This window comes from Mustela nigripes, chromosome 7 (assembly GCF_022355385.1).
Source record: "Mustela nigripes isolate SB6536 chromosome 7, MUSNIG.SB6536, whole genome shotgun sequence".
Taxonomy (NCBI): domain Eukaryota; kingdom Metazoa; phylum Chordata; class Mammalia; order Carnivora; family Mustelidae; genus Mustela; species Mustela nigripes.
In genome coordinates, this window is record NC_081563.1 from 12,655,151 (window position 1) to 12,671,912 (window position 16,762).

Sequence of the window (16,762 nt, forward strand, 5' to 3'; positions counted from 1 at the left end):
ACTGGGTGGCTCAGTGGGTTAAGCCGCTGCCTTCGGCTCAGGTCATGATCTCAGGGTCCTTGGGATCGAGTCCCGCATCGGGCTCTCTGCTCGGCAGGGAGCCAGCTTCCCTCTCTCTCTCTCTCTCTCTGCCTGCCTCTCCATCTACTTGTGATTTCTCTCTGTCAAATAAATAAATAAAATCTTTAAAAAAAAAAAATAAAGAAGTTACAGCCTTTAAAAAGTAGGCTGGGATGGTAGAAGGAACATAATCATTAAAAAATGTTACTATCTTAGATGCCTAAGAAAACCAGTGTTACTCTGTGACATTAGATGATTGCTATTACTGGCACTTGTTTCATATAAACCTCTATCAATTATGAGGTTTTAAAAAATTAAAAAACATTACCTCGGAATTTTTAAAAGCACATGATCACCCATCACCCAAACAAGCTATCAGAAACTGAGAGGGCTTCCTATTCTAATAATGTAGCCCATCTCTTCTAGTAGGCTCAATGTGGGTCATGTTCCCCATCCAACAAATTCAACTTGCAACTAAAACTACAGCATTAAGTTTGTAGTATAAATCTAAATAAACTGTTCAATGTGAGGAAAATATCCCCCATACCAAAATTTCAATGACTATATAGCTAAGCAGAGCCCTTCAACCCTCACCATCCCCGACACAACATCAACAGTTGTCCTAAAAGCAAACAGATCACATCTAAAAGCTGCTAATGTATCATGACGGCAGTGTCTCAGGAATTAAATTATTTTGTTAACCTGTTGGTCCTGCTGTTATTGATGGACTAGTGAGACACGACACTGGGGAGGAAAAGCCAGTGGCTGGCTGACTGCAGGCAAGTTCACTGAAGGACTCCCCTCCTGGCTTTCAGTTATTTGCAGCCAAGGCAAAGAGCTAAGATCAAGAACCCTCACTGCCCTATGCCCATATTTTCTGCTCTTAAACTTTTTCAAACTCCCAATTCCAGGAGCTGCGTTAGCCTAGAGGTCCCTAAAAGAACAAAACAGAGCTCTTCATCATTTCTTGTTTTGAATTTTAAATTGTCTGGGATGAGTAATTTAGGTGCTGATCTTTCCTTTCCTATGTTGTTTTAACATATCTCATCATTTTGATTTTAAGACACCCTGTTCTGTCCCTTACCCATTTAAAATATTTTTTTATCCTACCTTTGCTGTGACTTCACAGCTTTAATTCCTGAGTGCTGAATTCTACCTTGTTTATTCCTGATGATTTTTAATATTTATCTTACTCTGTCTTACTTTGTTTTCTTTTAAAAACTAGTTTTGTCTTTTTTTATTTTAGACTTCTTGCCTTTTTCTTATTTCCTGTAGCAAATGCTTTCATAATTATTTTTTTCAATATTACCTTCAATACATTCTCCTTTCTCACAATTCTAATATTGAAACGTTATATTTTCGGGGGTGCCTGGGGGCTCAGCTGGTTAAGCATCTGCCTTTAGCTCAGGTCATGATCATAGGGGTTCTGGGATCGAGTGCCATGTTGGGCTCTCTGCTCAGCAGAGTCTGTTTCTCCCTCTAGCTCTACCTGATGCTTCCCCTGCTTCTGTGCTCTCTCTCTGTCAAATACATAAATGAAATCTTAAAAAAAAAAAAACCCAAAACAAAAAACTTTATCTCAGCTAACTTATCAGTCTGTTTTCCCATTTTTTATTCTTATCACAAATAAAAAGGACTTAAGTTGCCCTGGGTTATACATGAGGCAGGACCCCAGGCCCTGGACAACAGTTCCAGAGAGACCACAGCAAACCGTTTTTCTAAGCAGCACATCTGGCACCTTCCTCTAATATTCTCCCAACGCTGTAAGTCAGGCTTTCTAATATTTTCAGTGGACACAAGTATAGTAAAAGTTATATGCACAATTCTTTAAAGCTATTAAAATATCTAAAACCATTTTGATTCAAAGGGAGTTTTCCTGCCCAAAAAAGGGGTTTATGTTGAAATTCTATCACCAACATACCCCTCTCAGACTCTTAAAATACACTATTCATGCTTCTCAGAGTCTTGTAAAAAAATTTAAAGTTCTGAGAATAATTGAGCTATTCATAAAAATGATAATGACAATAAGCTATTGATAATTAAGCTAATAAAAAACAGGGAAATGTACATATTTGTTAAATAATTTTATTTTCCTAAATTTGGTTTCAAAAAGCATGTGCTTAAAGAAAAGAAAAGACCAGCTTAATTGAGGCTGGAACATTAACAGAGACATATCAATAAATAAGAATTCAGTGGTATTTTATTTCAAGTTGACTTTTATATCTAATCAATAACTATTTTTATATAACTAATCCCTGAAAGACTGAAGGAACGCAAGGAGGGACAATGGAATAGGTGAGCACAGAAAGAGAACAGATGGATAAGATATCCATGCTTCTGGTTCTAAAAAAAGAAGAAGAAAATCACAAAACAAAGAGGGAACCAAATTATAATCTTCTGGGGGAACAATTTTGGTAATTTATGATCCTAAAGAGATTAACAGAAATGTTTAATTCTAACTGACCTACTGACGAAAATTTGGTTTACATCCCATTTTATGTGGTTATATTCACATTTGACCATGAATTCTATTAGGGAATTATCTAGCAAGTACAGCACGGATACACAACTGAACCATAAAATATGCATATAACAGAATAACAATAACATATACCTTAAGTGGTTCTGCTAGGTCTGAGAGCTGATTAATTTTCTGTTTAATTGCATCATACTTGTTTTCTGCTTCTATTTTCAGACTTTTAAGATGTTCCATATTTTTTTTTTGTTGTTCCATATTTTTCTCAACCATTTTCATTTTGATTTTATTTTCTTGCGCTTCATCTTCCTGGTTACATTTACAGAGCATATGGAATTAATTAAAATACTTAAGTTATGAAATAGAAAAACAGTACGAAATTCTGAGAGAGGAGACACTACAGGCTCCAGGCAATCTGATGAAAGACAAATACAAAGAACACTAGTATATTTTCATACCCTTAGTTGTTAATCAGGAAGTACAAGAAAATGACTCAATAAAAAGATGGACATTTGGGAGACAAGTTAAACTATACTCCGCTTGAGGTCATCAACAAAGGAGAAGAACTTTTATTTTATCTAGTTACACTGTCTTTCAAAGTGCAGTGTACTGAATTAGCCCCAGCAAAAGTTAGATGCTGAGGAAACAAAACTGACCAAGACATAGCCCATACCTTTAAGAAATCTAAGGAATTGAAGCAGAAAAATAAACAGTGGAAAACAAAATTACTGATAACAAATGAAGACAAATTCTCATTCCCAGAAAGCTCCCATACACTTTATGTCTTGTTCTCTGTGATATCTCTCAGCACTTAATATGGTGCCTGGTGCAGAGTGGATACTTAATAAATAGTTATTCATTTTAACCAGACCCAATCTACCTAATTCACTGTTTACTGTAACTCAGAGAAGCTAAGCTGAATGTCATACACAGTTCCTTGGAGGGGGGAAAAAAAAGAGTAACAAATGTGTGATAAATTAAAATGAAAACCAGTTTCTAGCAGACAAAAAAACCAACAATGCGGAGCCTAGCTACAACTGACTAAGAGATATCCATTAATACTAATACTGACTCATTGTGAAATATACTCTGCTAGGCAGTTTGGTTTAAAAGGCCACTGTTCAGAAACATACTGTTTAAGCTTTGACAGTTTTATTACATGCAGTAGAAGACAAAATAAATTATTATGCATGCAAGTTACATATACAAAACACTAAGGAACTTAAATGCTGGAAGCCAGGTAGTTTCTACCTTATTTGTAAATGAAGATAGCAATCATAAAAACTAGCTCCAATTAAAGGATTAAAAAAAGGCTGAGAGAAGGTGCTATTAACATAAATGACAGTTTTGTCCTTTAACACTACATTTAAACTGAGGAAAAGAATCTTACCAATGTTGCAATATCTACAGACTGGTGTTCTTCTATATTCTCAAGCTCCCGAATTTCAGAAATACTTTCTGTTATTTTTACCTGAAAGAAAAGTATTTCAACTTTAGTAACATAAAATAAATTAAAGGGGTGCCTGGCTGGCTCAGTCAGTAGAGCATGTGACTCTTGATGTTAGGGTTGTGAGTTTGAGCCCCATGCTAGGTGTAGAGATTAGTTAACAAAATAAAATCTTCATAAATAATTAATTAAAAACAAACAAAACAAAACCCCAGAAAGGATATATTAATCCACAAAGTTCTTATTTGCTTTTGTTACAGAGGGGGTTCTGTAGCTAATGAAAGAGCCACATTAGTATTAAATGAACAAAAGGAAGTTGTGTATAAAGTCTGCTGCTATCACCCTTATGACTAATCCATTCCCATGGAAAAAAAGATAGAAGAATTCCATCTTAGCATTTAAAATGATGACAGTGTTGGAATCATCGAGAAAATCTTTTTCTGAAACACCCAGACTGAGGTTACGGCAAGATTTTCCAATGCAGTGCTTCACAAAGTATGACCCAAGCACACCCTGGTGCTTCTGAGACTCTTTCAAGGGGTCATGAGGTCAACACTATTTTCATAAAAACACTAAGACACTATGTACCCTTTTTATCATTTACGAAAATATAAAAATGTCAATTTTCTCACTAATATTTGGTTTTAGAAAAATATCCATAGAAATGTTATTTTTGTTAATACATGAGTTTTTGTTAAGTACACCAATAAATATTCTTAAAGTTTGTTTTTTTTTTTAAGATTTTATTTATTTGAAAGAGGGAGGGGGAGAGCAGGAGCATGGGTAAAGGGAAGAGCAGCAGGAGCAGACTCCCCACTGAGCTGGAACCCAGTAGAGAGGGGCTCGATCCCAGGACCCTGACATCATGACCTGAGATGAAGGCAGCTGCTTAACCAACTGAGCCACTCAGGCATCCCTTAATTTTTAATAATTAGGTAAAACCCACACACATGAAAGCTCTTTTAAGACTGTAAAGGGGCTTGAGGCCAAAAAGTCTGAGAACTGCTCCTCTAAAACTAAATGAATGGTAGGAACTTGAAAACAACTGCAAAGTAGTAAGTTGAAAAAAACAAAAGGACTTTTTTTTTTTTTTTACCTTTAACTCTCTATAATGTATTTGGCGCCTTCTAAGAAATTCTTCATTGCGCTTAATATCCTTTTCAAGGGCAGACAAATGTTGCTGAAGATTTAATATCTGGGCCTTTTTATTTTCAACTTCATTCTCCAAGTCACTGGGCAGAGAGGAGAGGATAAAAAACACCTTAAATCTATTTCTAAAAATTACAAATACTTTAGATCTTACAAGGAAGAGCTTATTTGCAACTCTGTTCAGTTAAACCAGTTCTATATTCCTACCAAGTTATTAACAACATGAAAATATAGAGATTTCAGTAGAATCTAAACAGAGTCATAGTTGACTCATTTCATTAAGAAATATTTATGATTTCTGTGTGGCAGGCATCACGCGCAGTGACAGGCAGAGGTGGAAACAGAAGGATTCAAAGAAAAGGAAAAAAAAACCCTAGGAAATAAACTGTAACGCTAAAATGTCAACATGACACTTTATATCCTCAGAACTACAGGAACCTAGGAGTGAGCCTGGAAGAAGTGACAACTAAACTGTGTTCTTAAAGGTTCCCTCCGCTGGACCACCTAAGGGACACAGAAAGAACACACTGAAGCACAGAGAAGTGAAACAGAGAAACTCGGCAGCTCAACACAGGCTGTGGCTAGGTAAATGCTCCAAACATGCGGGAGTGGGAGGATGGAGAGGGAGACAATGAAAAGAGATGGGAGAAAAAGCCAGCGGATGCCAAAGCCGTAAAGCGTCTCTGTGACAGCAGTCACTGTCTTCAGAAGTCAACGGTTCCTGCCTCACTGACCCAAGCACCTGTCTCCCAAAGTCGTGTGCCTGGTGGGAGAGAACCACCTTTGCAGTTAAAAACTTGTCTCTATTGACAGTATTGGCCACATTTTAGTAAGATGCATATTTTCCCACATTTTAACATCTCTGAAATCATCTTCCAGTTCATGGCTCAATTAGCAGAATTTTTTTCTGTTTTAATAATACGGCAGCTTAAATTTGATGAAATACTCTGTGTTACCTTGCCAGAATCTCAAAATCAAAAAAGACTCAAGAAATGTCAGCTGAATGAATGATAAACATGAGGAGAGGAGGAAAAGAGTTGTGGTATTTCTGGTAAAAATGGGGGCCAGATACAAGAACTTAAGATGGCTCCTCAAGATGTAATAAGAAATATCTGTATTACTTGAATTACCATATATACATCTGTGCCTATACTAACAAATGGTAATTTCACTAAAAACAATAGAATATTTACCAAGTAAACAAACTTTGAAACCCAGAGCCTAAACCAAAAATAAAAACCAGTGAAATAAGCACCAAAAATATTCTGTTTTACTATTTCCTGAAAACTGCTAAATGGTACAACTTCCTTTTTGCTGGCTAGGATGAATTCTGTCACACACTTTTTTTTTTTTCTTTTTAAATTTTATTTATTTGAGAATAAGACAGAGTGAGCAGCAGAGATAGCGAGAGAAGGCACAAGCCTGCTTTTCCCTCTGCTCCCCACTGAGGACAGGAGGCTCGATCCTAGGACCCTGAGATCATGACCTGAGCTGAAGGCAGATGGTTAACCAACTGAGCCACCCAGGTGTCCCTGTCACACAATTTCATATAGTGTTCCTCCTTAGTTTTTAAATAACTTTCACATGGAGCAAGAACCTATGCTACCAATGAAACAGGTACAACAACTGAGCTAAGTGTGTGTATGCCGTTTGCGTGGGATGAACACACGCTCCTGAGCTGCCCATCCACATGGTACACTCCTCAGTCTCCAGCCCTTACTCTGCTACGTCTGTTTCCATGGCCCTTGACCGAGTTAGTATTCATCTACAGTCTCTGCCCACTTTCTCAATATAAGCTCCAGGATGAGGAATTTTTTGTATTTTATTTTGTGCAGCGCTTTGTGCCCAGATCAGGGCCCGGCACATCAAGTACTCATTCAATATCTGTTTTATAGAACAAATGCAAGAATAAATTTGAAAAACACACTTTGGAAAATTACATTAAATATGTTACAGTAGTTTGACAATTCAAAAATCCAGAGGTAAACTTTTTTTTTTTTTTCTGATCTTGTATGTAAGCAGTAACTGTATTGGAATTATTCTGAGAGCTACCTTAGACATTTTTCTCACACATTTTGTGTACTTTCATCATGGGAAACCACACTCGGATAATTCCACTATTAAGAATGTAAGATCTGAGCACTTCCAAAACTATGCCGAGCTGCACGTATGTGTGTTCTCACTGCAGCACTGTTAGAAGAGGAAACGGTGAGCAACTCCTATGTCCATCAACAGGGAACCGGAGAAGCAGTGTACTGATTCCGCTCATAATCTGCTTGGGTGGCTCAGATCATGATGCCAGGGTCCTGGGATGGAGACCTGGCTAGGGCTCCCGTTCAGGGGGAGGCTGCTTCTCCCTCTCCTCCCCTCCGAAGCTCTCTCTCACTATCTGTCTCTCTCAAATAAATGAAATCTTTAACAACAACTGTAACAAAGTGATGAGAACAGTTCATTCTGTGTACTTTCCTACACTGTTCGAAGTTTCTCGCCATATGCATATATTCCTTTTAATTATTTTTTTAAATGTCAACAAGGACTACGGAAAAACAGGATAATGAGCTACTTTTGTTTCCTGATTTATACTTTTCTGCATTTAAAAAAACTAGTGAATTTTTCTAAACTTCCAAGTGTCAGGCAACTATCACACTGGTTCAGGTCAAAACAGATGACACAAAAGTCATCTAAAATACCATTAAACTTGTTATATTCTTTCTTTTACTTTTTTAAATTTGTTTTTATTTTTTTCTGAAAATCCAGGAATTTTATTTCCTTCAGTGCCTTCATCTCCTTCCTATATTCTTTCAGACGTGGCTTTTTTAGCTATTAGCCTTTTTCTTTCTCTCTTTTTAATTGAGGTGCAGTTTACATATAATATTACATTAGTTTTAGGTGTACAAGACAGTGATTCAAAATTTATATATATTAAGAAGCGACCATCACAATAAATCAAGCAGTCGTCAGTCACCAAAGTTGTTAAAATATTAATAATCATTAATATTAATTATATTCCCTAAGCTGTACATTGTATTTCTAAGATTTACCTGTTTTCCAATTGGAAATCTGTACCTTTTAATCCCCTTCATCTCACCCAGCCCTCCCCTCATCCCTCCCTCCTCTGGAGAGAGACTGTTCAACCATCAGATTGTTCTCCTTATCTAGGAGTCGGTTTCTGCTTTATTTGTTCATTTGTTTCGTTTTTTAAATTCCACATGTAACTGAAATCATACAGTATTTGCCTTTCTCTGTCTGACTTAAATTAACATAATACCCAGAACAGCATATTCACAATTAATAAAGTTGATCAATGTGGGAAACAATTTTTTAAAAAACCAGTGTTCAACAGCCTTTTGAAACAAAAGATGTGTCCCCTACACATTAATATGAATACTATTAGCTAAAAAAATGAAGCCATGTATCAACTTGAAATGTTTATTTCTGAAATGTTGCAATCAGAGACCCTAACTCACTGTTGGGGTTTATTTACATTCTTTTCCAATAATGCCATACTTCTTTTTTTAAGACTCAGGACACAAATACACAAGGCAGTTTTTGTTCAAAGGAACGTGTGAGCAACATAGTGTAAACTCATGTCTGCTTGAACACCATATAAGTTAGTCTTACCCAGTTAAGAATTAGGAAGACTGGATTTAAATGTCATGGCACAATGGAAAAAACCTACCACTTCACAGGTCACTTTTATATAGCACATTCACACATCTATCCTCTAAGACTCAGTGTCAATGTAAAATGTGTGCTTTGTGCCACAACACCAAGTTGCTAGTCATTCAACTTTTTTCTGTTGCTAAATAAGAAGTTTTACCAAACTTTCTGATATCCATTATGGCTATTGTTCTTCATGCTGTTCTCAAAGTCACACTAAAATGACTAATATTATTTGAAAACAAGAGATATATCTCAACAAAACTCTCATTTCTCCTACATATATAAGTCATTTAGAATACTTTCACTTTTACTCAGTTTTCTTAGATATTTATTTTACTTAAGTTCTGAGTTCTATTAAAGGTCTTACAGGTCACTAATTTAGTTCCAACTCATCAATCTGTCAACTGAATTTGTTTAGTTAGAAAATCACAGTTTTTTTGGTACCAAAAATCCTTTCTGCAATGCTTGTGAATCTCATTAAATATACTTAGTAGTTTTTTGTTCAACTTCTCACTTTGTCTCCTCTGGCAGCTCTGTTTTTCCTAGATATGTGTTCTAATTATGCCAAATGATCTTTTTAGAACAGTGCAACTCAAAATACAGTCAGAGACAGAATATGAACTTGAGCCAGAATGTAAACCAGCACACTTATACTCTCACTGAACGAAGTCAAAACTAAATGATGGGATAGTGGTGTAGCTGATGTACATTCTGAGTTCAGCTCCTATGTCCTTGTAGATCAGCTGGTCAAGGAAACACAATTGGTGCTCTTAGCACAGAATACTATTGTCAAAGTGATGATGGGAAACAACCATCAACCCAGAATTCTACCTCCAGCTAAATGATCTTTTAAACCCAAAGAGATGACTCACAATCCTTCCCTGAAAGAACTACGATAGAGTAATACGAAGGAAACCAAACCCTCCAGGAAGCAGCAGAATACCAGGGCAATGCTACATTGGCACTAACCTTATCTCAGAATCCACATCTTTGCTTAGGAATTTAGGTCTTGTATTTTCAGACGAATAGTAACGTCCTGCAAAGACTTGATCACCATCAGCAGTAAAAGCTTCTCTACAGTTCTTGGGTGGTTTTTGAGACTGCATTACTGAACGAGCTACAGAATTGTTCTTAAAAAATGGGGGAGGAGACATTTTTTAAGTTATGCCATAGCGCTTCTGATACACAATTTTAAAATGTTACCTATCATTATTTTAAGATTCAAGTATTTTTACTTAAACATTTAAACATAAATAAAATAGTTCCAGAAAGTTAAAAAAAGAACTTCAAAAACAACCTTCATTAATTCAAAGAATTAAAACTGACAACTTTTAGAGCAACAAAGTAAGCAAGGCATTATGATAAAGTGATTTAAGTTCTAATGCTGCTATCCATTAGAGTTAAAATTTTAAGTACATTTTCACATGAAAATATTTACTTTAGAACAGAGTTCATACAAATCTTACTTTTTCTAAATGACTTTCACAGCCTGAAAAGAAAGATGTGAGTGAACAGCAAATGGCAAGAAAAGATAAGATACTGAATTATGTGAAGGAAAGCCTGGAAATAAGCCCTAAAAGAAGTAAAATAAGCATTGGGCTTTATGGAGGCCCCGCCAACCTCTGAGGACAGTCAAGGGGACTTCATTCTTTCCTTTCAAGGATCCTTCTAAAATATAACTGAGCAAGAACCACAAGTAATTACAATATGACCTTGCAACACATGTACTGTATATACATTTAAATTACTGATACCATTATTTCTCAGTTTCTGTTAATGAGGAAAAGAAACTCTATTATGTTTGTTTTGATTAGATCTATTTCGAATTTCCTTGTTCCTTCTCAACCAATGACAATCTAATCCAACAAGTTCATAAAAATACATAAATAGATGAAAAGTAAATACTGATTTATTTTATAATAAAGTTTTAAGATAATGAACTCATAAAATATCAAGTAGAATATTTGTTTAAAAATTAGGATAATAATCCACTTATCTATAAGGGTAAATAAAAAATGGATTTGGCAGCCAATCAAGAAAGAATGAGTAACAAAAATTATAGCATCATTCACCAAAATAATATGTACTTGTGAATACAGTTGTACTGAGGAATAGCCAAAAATATAAAAGCTCCCTCAGGCAGAAAACGCAAAAACCAGTTCTGTATTATTCTATAGCTTCCTATGAGGTGAAAGTACAGTGGTAAAACATATTAACAACTTCATACTATAGACTAGACTGAGAAGAGGAATTTATAGAACCAACTTCAGTTTTGGAAATTTAAAAGTAATACAAAGTTCAGCAAGCATTTTATCTTACTTTGATCAGAAGCACTGTCTCTATGCTTCTCATGTCAATCAGGCTGTTTGCAACCACTGCATTATCTATTTCTAAAGCTGTCAGGACTGTTGGAAACTCTGGATGATAAGCAGCTCTAGGAGACAAAAATATGTTAAGTACTAAAAAATTATATATTAATAATATGTAAGTACTTTCAAACTTTAATTTTATATACATATGTTTTTTTAATGCGTGACTATAGATAAGACAACTGAAAATAACTGATAACATTTGAAAACATCTGTAAGAGGTGAATTTTATTTAAATAGCGAACATTTATATTATGTGCTAGGCATTCTAAGAATATTATAAATAGTATCAGCTCATTGAATCCTCATAATAACCATGAGATTGATAATAATATTCTCTAATTTAAAGGAGTTTGTTCTTAAGATGGGGGAGGCAAACCACTGGCCTAGGATACTTAAAATGGAGAGAAGTCAATGGAGTAGGAAAGTTTAAGGTTCAGAACAGAGGTGAAATAATTAAAAAAAGCAGTCCAACAAACCAGGCAAGAAAGCAGGCAGTTCAGAGCCTATGTAGAATAAAGAGCTTTTGAGAGAAAGAGCGTCTCTTCTGCCAAGCAGGACAGGACGTACAGACGCAGACAGACATGGTTATGGGCGGCTAGCAGGCCGAGCACTTCGGCAGCCTGTACTTCAGAGGGAACAAGCCCATTTTAATAGGAAAGGAAACTATTCCTAGATCTCCTGGGGAGCTACACACTACACCAGGCTCCTCTGCTGAGGTTCTGTAATGTGAGCCTGATACACCATGTTCCAAGGGTGTTTTCCTGCTCTTTTCCACATTAAAATAACATGCCCAATTTTAAAATTTAGTGCTGGAATCACAATATATACTGATTATGTGAAGTGAATTATGTGAATGTGCTGTTCCTTTGAACCTTAAGTTCTTTACCAAAAATCACCCCTCCAAAACGTCTGTAAAGGCAGCTGAAGTTGAGAGAATATTAAACATACCCGACCTGTCGATATTCTGTCAACATCCGACTTCCTCTACCATGCCATTAACTTGAACTTCAGCGTAATTGCAAACTACTCTGAAGGGTGAATGTCCTGGAGCTGCACCATTGACCTGCGACTTCCCGCTGTCACCAGGAGCCCACGGCAGCCCTCCCCGCTTCCCGTGCCTGTTTAACCTGCTCTCTGCCCGCACTGGCAGATCTCTAGAGCTGCTCCCTCACCTCACAGTCCTCCCTCTCCAGCTACACCTCACGGCCACTGAACAAATGAACTTTCCCAGCAGCACTTTCTCAAGGGCTTCCCTCTTCTTCTGTAAGAACCACTCTCTCTAGCAAATCCAAATGGAGCATTAGTCCAACAGTACACATTCTCTCCTCAAACTTACTAAAAAGGTAAGAGTCCCGCAGCCACCATGGGTGTCTGAATGCTGAGCGGATGTCGGCTCTGCTTCCTCTCTCACTCTCCCAAACCTACCCAACGGCGGAGGCCCTCATCCTCAGCACACAGATTCCCCTATTTCCAAGCAGTGACCTCATGCTGCACAAATGGAGCTCACCCCGCAGCCCTTCACGGAATGACACACTGCTAGGAGGCCGGGAAACACGGCGTGCCAGGAGAGCCACGCCAGGCGTGCCTACTCATGGGAGTCTGTGCAGCGGGTCATGGAGCGGTCCCGGCAGCTGCTCAGGACCCCTGTCCCCGGTGCCCGAAGTACGCAGCTGGTGCAGGAGGATACTCCTCAGAGGGGCCGATCTCTCCCAGCAATCTCCTGGGGACAGTTTCCAAGGTCCCCGCAGGAAAACCTGTGAGTCAGCACACTGGCCTTCTACCAGCTGTTCAGAGGTCTCTCACTCTAGATGCAGCTAGCCCGTCAGGGGACATCTTTACCATAAGCAACGCTGTCTGGCAGTACAACCGAAATTTCACTTTTATCAGGTTTTAGAAATCAGGAACCAGAGCCAGAAACGTTGGGGTCATATTTTCAGGCAGACAGGGAAAATAGTTTACCTTGAACTCCCAAATCCTCATTTCTAGCCGAAATGTTCAAAACTGGCAATTCCACAACAGGACTCATCCACTTCTGACAAACCCACTTTTTCCTTATACTTCTCCTAGAACAGTTACGAGCATACCTGCTCAGGAGTCACTCTAGCCAGAGACCTCGCAGTCATCCTGAATTCTTACATTCTCTTACATTCAAGTAACAAGTTCTATTGATTTTGACCTAAATAGTGCTTTCATTTTTATTATTTTCTTAAGGATTTATTTATTTATTTGAAAGAGAGAGAGAGTGCGCGCACGTGCGCAAGCAGAGTGGGGGCAGAGAGAGGAGGAGAGGGTCCCAAGCAGAGCCCCTGCTGAGCATGGAGCCCCAGACGGGGCTTGATCTCATGACCTTGAGATCATGACCTGAGCCAAAATCATGAGTCGGACACACAACCAGTTGAGCCATGCAGGCACCCTCTAAATAGCATTTTTAACCTGCCCCTTGCTATCTATAATGCAAATACTATTTTTTGCAGAATAATTTATTATGCCTTGTCACTCTGCGTTTTGCACGCAGAATTCTCTTGCTTACAAGGCAGTTAACCCTTCTCTGTCACTTGACAAATTCATCAGGTTCGAAGATTGATCATTGTCCTCTTTTCTCTAACTTCTTTGCCAACCTGCCCACTAATGTATAACATAATTAAACTCTCTCATTTGAACTACATCTGCATTTTGTGATCCAATTTGATCAAAGCTGACGAAGAATAAACTGGAAAATATGTACTACACTTCAAAGTAAAGTGACTAGCCAATCAGCAGTTAGCAAAGAGGCCAGTTTAAATACTGTGTCCTTGAGAAGGTTTGTTGGGGTTATCAAAGAAAACTACCACAGCTCTTTATGGAATCTGCAAAGCATCTTGAGAGTTGAACTGTGAGTGCTGAGTGCCAAAGCTCTTCCTTAGTACCCCAGCCCCACATACCCCTTAATTTGCCGTGCGTGGTCTATATCACTTCCCTCAGTATAATTTCTATGCCACACCACATCTCTTCCCCTCTCCTGACGCCCATTAATAGACCTCGTTTAAGGAGTTCAAGGGCAGGGAGCATGTCTTATTTATCTAGGTGTCTCCACTGCCTAGACTGAAGTGGCTTGATGAAATTTCATCAATTAGTACTACAGATTTAGTTGACGGTAAAATGTCTTAATTCTTTCTGATTTTGGACATTAACCAAACCAGAAATGGCATTTAGCTACCAATGCCTCACCTGTGTCTTACATCATACATCTCATTTCGAAACTCAGAAACTATTATCTGTGGTCGTGATGTCCCCCGTGAATAAAACCTTTCCATCAGGGCCTGAAGAACTCTTTCATCAGCATGGTTATGGCAACAGTAGGCCTGCAGAAGTCCTTTCAAGCAAGATTCGATAGCCAAAGCAAGTTCGGGGTCACGAAGATGAATGCAAGCTCCTAAAGGCAAGAGAAAATTATTAAAAGGCCCATAAATACTTATTTTGAAATATTAATGTAACTATCTTCTTATAACCGTTTATAAGTGACTTCAAAATATTTTCACATAAAGAAGCTTAAATGACATTACAGATCTTATGTTAACTATATGGGAGATCCCCACATATCCACTGGATACACTGGGGCGAAAACCCATCAAATCCTGTGAAAAGAACTGCCCCAGTAACTCCAGTGTAAACCAACAGAGGTTTTTCGGTGTAAGTGTATACTACTTGAGCCTCTGAATGGCACTTTGGAAAGTAAACCAAAAGGTTTACAGATTCTTCATTATTTTCTGTAAAACTGATTAACACTGGTATTTTTAGATGAGGAAAATACCAGGAATTGGTATTTCAGGAATGGATGAGGAAATGCCTCATCCATTGAAACAGATCCTGGTATAGAGGTACATATCATTTATATGAACAGACTTTACCGTAATACTTAATACTGCGTGAAATGCTGTACTAACACAGTAAGACAATACTTTAACAACAAAGCATTTTTATGTTGACAGCATCATTTTCACTTAACAATATTACACAATTAGAGATAACTCCTCAGAAGAATTCAACAGATACATATATTATTTAATCTCATGTATAATAGGGATAATTCAATAAACCCAGGATTTATACTTGAAAAAGGACTTAGAAATAAAGTTTTCCAACCTAAACAGAAAATAAGAAAATAAGTCATTTAATAAAGGTTACATAAAATTCAGGTAGTGAGAGGCCTTCTGATTCTATTATTGCCACTGGATTTTCTGACTAACCAATTATTTTCAAATTAGTTCATTCGTTTATTCATTCATTCAGGAAAAAAAGTTAGATCAGATTATTCAACTCAATAGTTATTTTTTCCTTTTCCTAAGTTTTCTTGCTTTTTTTTCCTTTTTCTAAGTTCTTATGCTTTAAAAATGCAAAAGAGAAATTATAAAGTTTAAAGTGATTTTTATCCCTGTATCCTAAAATATATACAATTAAAATCCACATACACTTATGTTCCTTTTTGATAAGTTTTAAAACTAGATTCAATAGACCCTTTCTGAAAATAAAACCTTATTTTTAATGTTTCTTATACCCTGACCAAATGGTGACAAATACCTAAAGGGCCCACGGGTTTACACGTAAAAAGCCCACGTCTATAGGCATCATCTATTGCTTCAAGAAGGGCTGGAACATGAGGGCCAAATCTTTTCAGTCGATCAGTTTTACTATCTTTTAATTCTTTCAGTTGCCTCTGATTATAGCTCAGTGTATGCTTGACATCTAATTCTTCTCCCCTAAAAAATAAAAGTGAAAAACAGAAGAGATATGAGTATAGTTATACAGAAATATCCAGCCTCTCCCCCCAACACCTGCATATCAGTGAATGACTCAGCTACCCTAAAGACTGAAGTCAGATTTCTTTATTTGAAAATGATGGTGTTACTAGAGAAAAATAGTCTCAAGTCCTTAAAACTTAGCACAAGAAAAGAAATGATGCCATGGGAATGAGGATTAGAAATTCCAGAAATGGCCCAGCTCTACAAGTGTTATAAAAGTCTGGGAAAAGTGATTTTTTTTTTTAAGATTTTATTTATTTATTTGACAGACAGAGATCACAAGCAGGCAGAAAGGCAGGCAGAAAGAGAAGAAGGCAGGAGAGAAGAGGAAGCAGGCTCCCCGAGGAGCAGAGAGCCCTATGCAGGGCTCGATCCCAGGACTCTGGGATCATGACCTGAGCTGAAGGCAGAGGCTTTAACCCACTGAGCCATCCAGGCACCCGGAAAAGTGATTTTTAAAAGATATCTTATTCAATACAAGAAACAACAACCATAATAAAACACGTTTTCTCTCTTTCTATAAAGACCAAACCATCTGATTTTCAAGTCATTGAAAAAAATCATTATAGGGATATTGAAACTTACTTAATTCTGATCCGTTCTTCTTTGTCCTTTTCTATGGCTTGCTGAAACTGTTCTATCTCTTGATTTATTGAGCTTTCTTGATCCTGCAAGGCCTTTACTCTCTCTTTTAACCAAGATATTTTTTTTTGCCTTTCCAATCGTTCAGGTTCCAAAGATTGATCGGTACTAACAATAAATAATCCAAAATGGAAAATGTTAAGTGAAAAACTTAACATTTAAAAAATACAAAGCT

The 16,762-nt window shown here is 37.2% G+C and overlaps 1 protein-coding gene across 2 annotated transcripts in view; it reads right to left on the minus strand.

Annotated features, from left to right (window-relative positions):
- The window catches only part of SMC6 (structural maintenance of chromosomes 6), a 75,819-nt gene that overhangs the window by 25,263 nt on the left and 33,794 nt on the right, over window positions 1-16,762 (minus strand). For both annotated transcript variants that reach the window (XM_059405181.1, XM_059405182.1), the window contains exons 13-20: window positions 16,531-16,695; window positions 15,725-15,903; window positions 14,375-14,579; window positions 11,115-11,229; window positions 9,765-9,925; window positions 5,080-5,215; window positions 3,927-4,007; window positions 2,675-2,845 (exon numbers count right to left, since the gene is read on the minus strand). In XM_059405181.1, coding sequence (XP_059261164.1) covers window positions 2,675-2,845; window positions 3,927-4,007; window positions 5,080-5,215; window positions 9,765-9,925; window positions 11,115-11,229; window positions 14,375-14,579; window positions 15,725-15,903; window positions 16,531-16,695 — 1,213 coding nt within the window. The remainder of the gene's footprint in view (window positions 1-2,674; window positions 2,846-3,926; window positions 4,008-5,079; window positions 5,216-9,764; window positions 9,926-11,114; window positions 11,230-14,374; window positions 14,580-15,724; window positions 15,904-16,530; window positions 16,696-16,762) is intronic.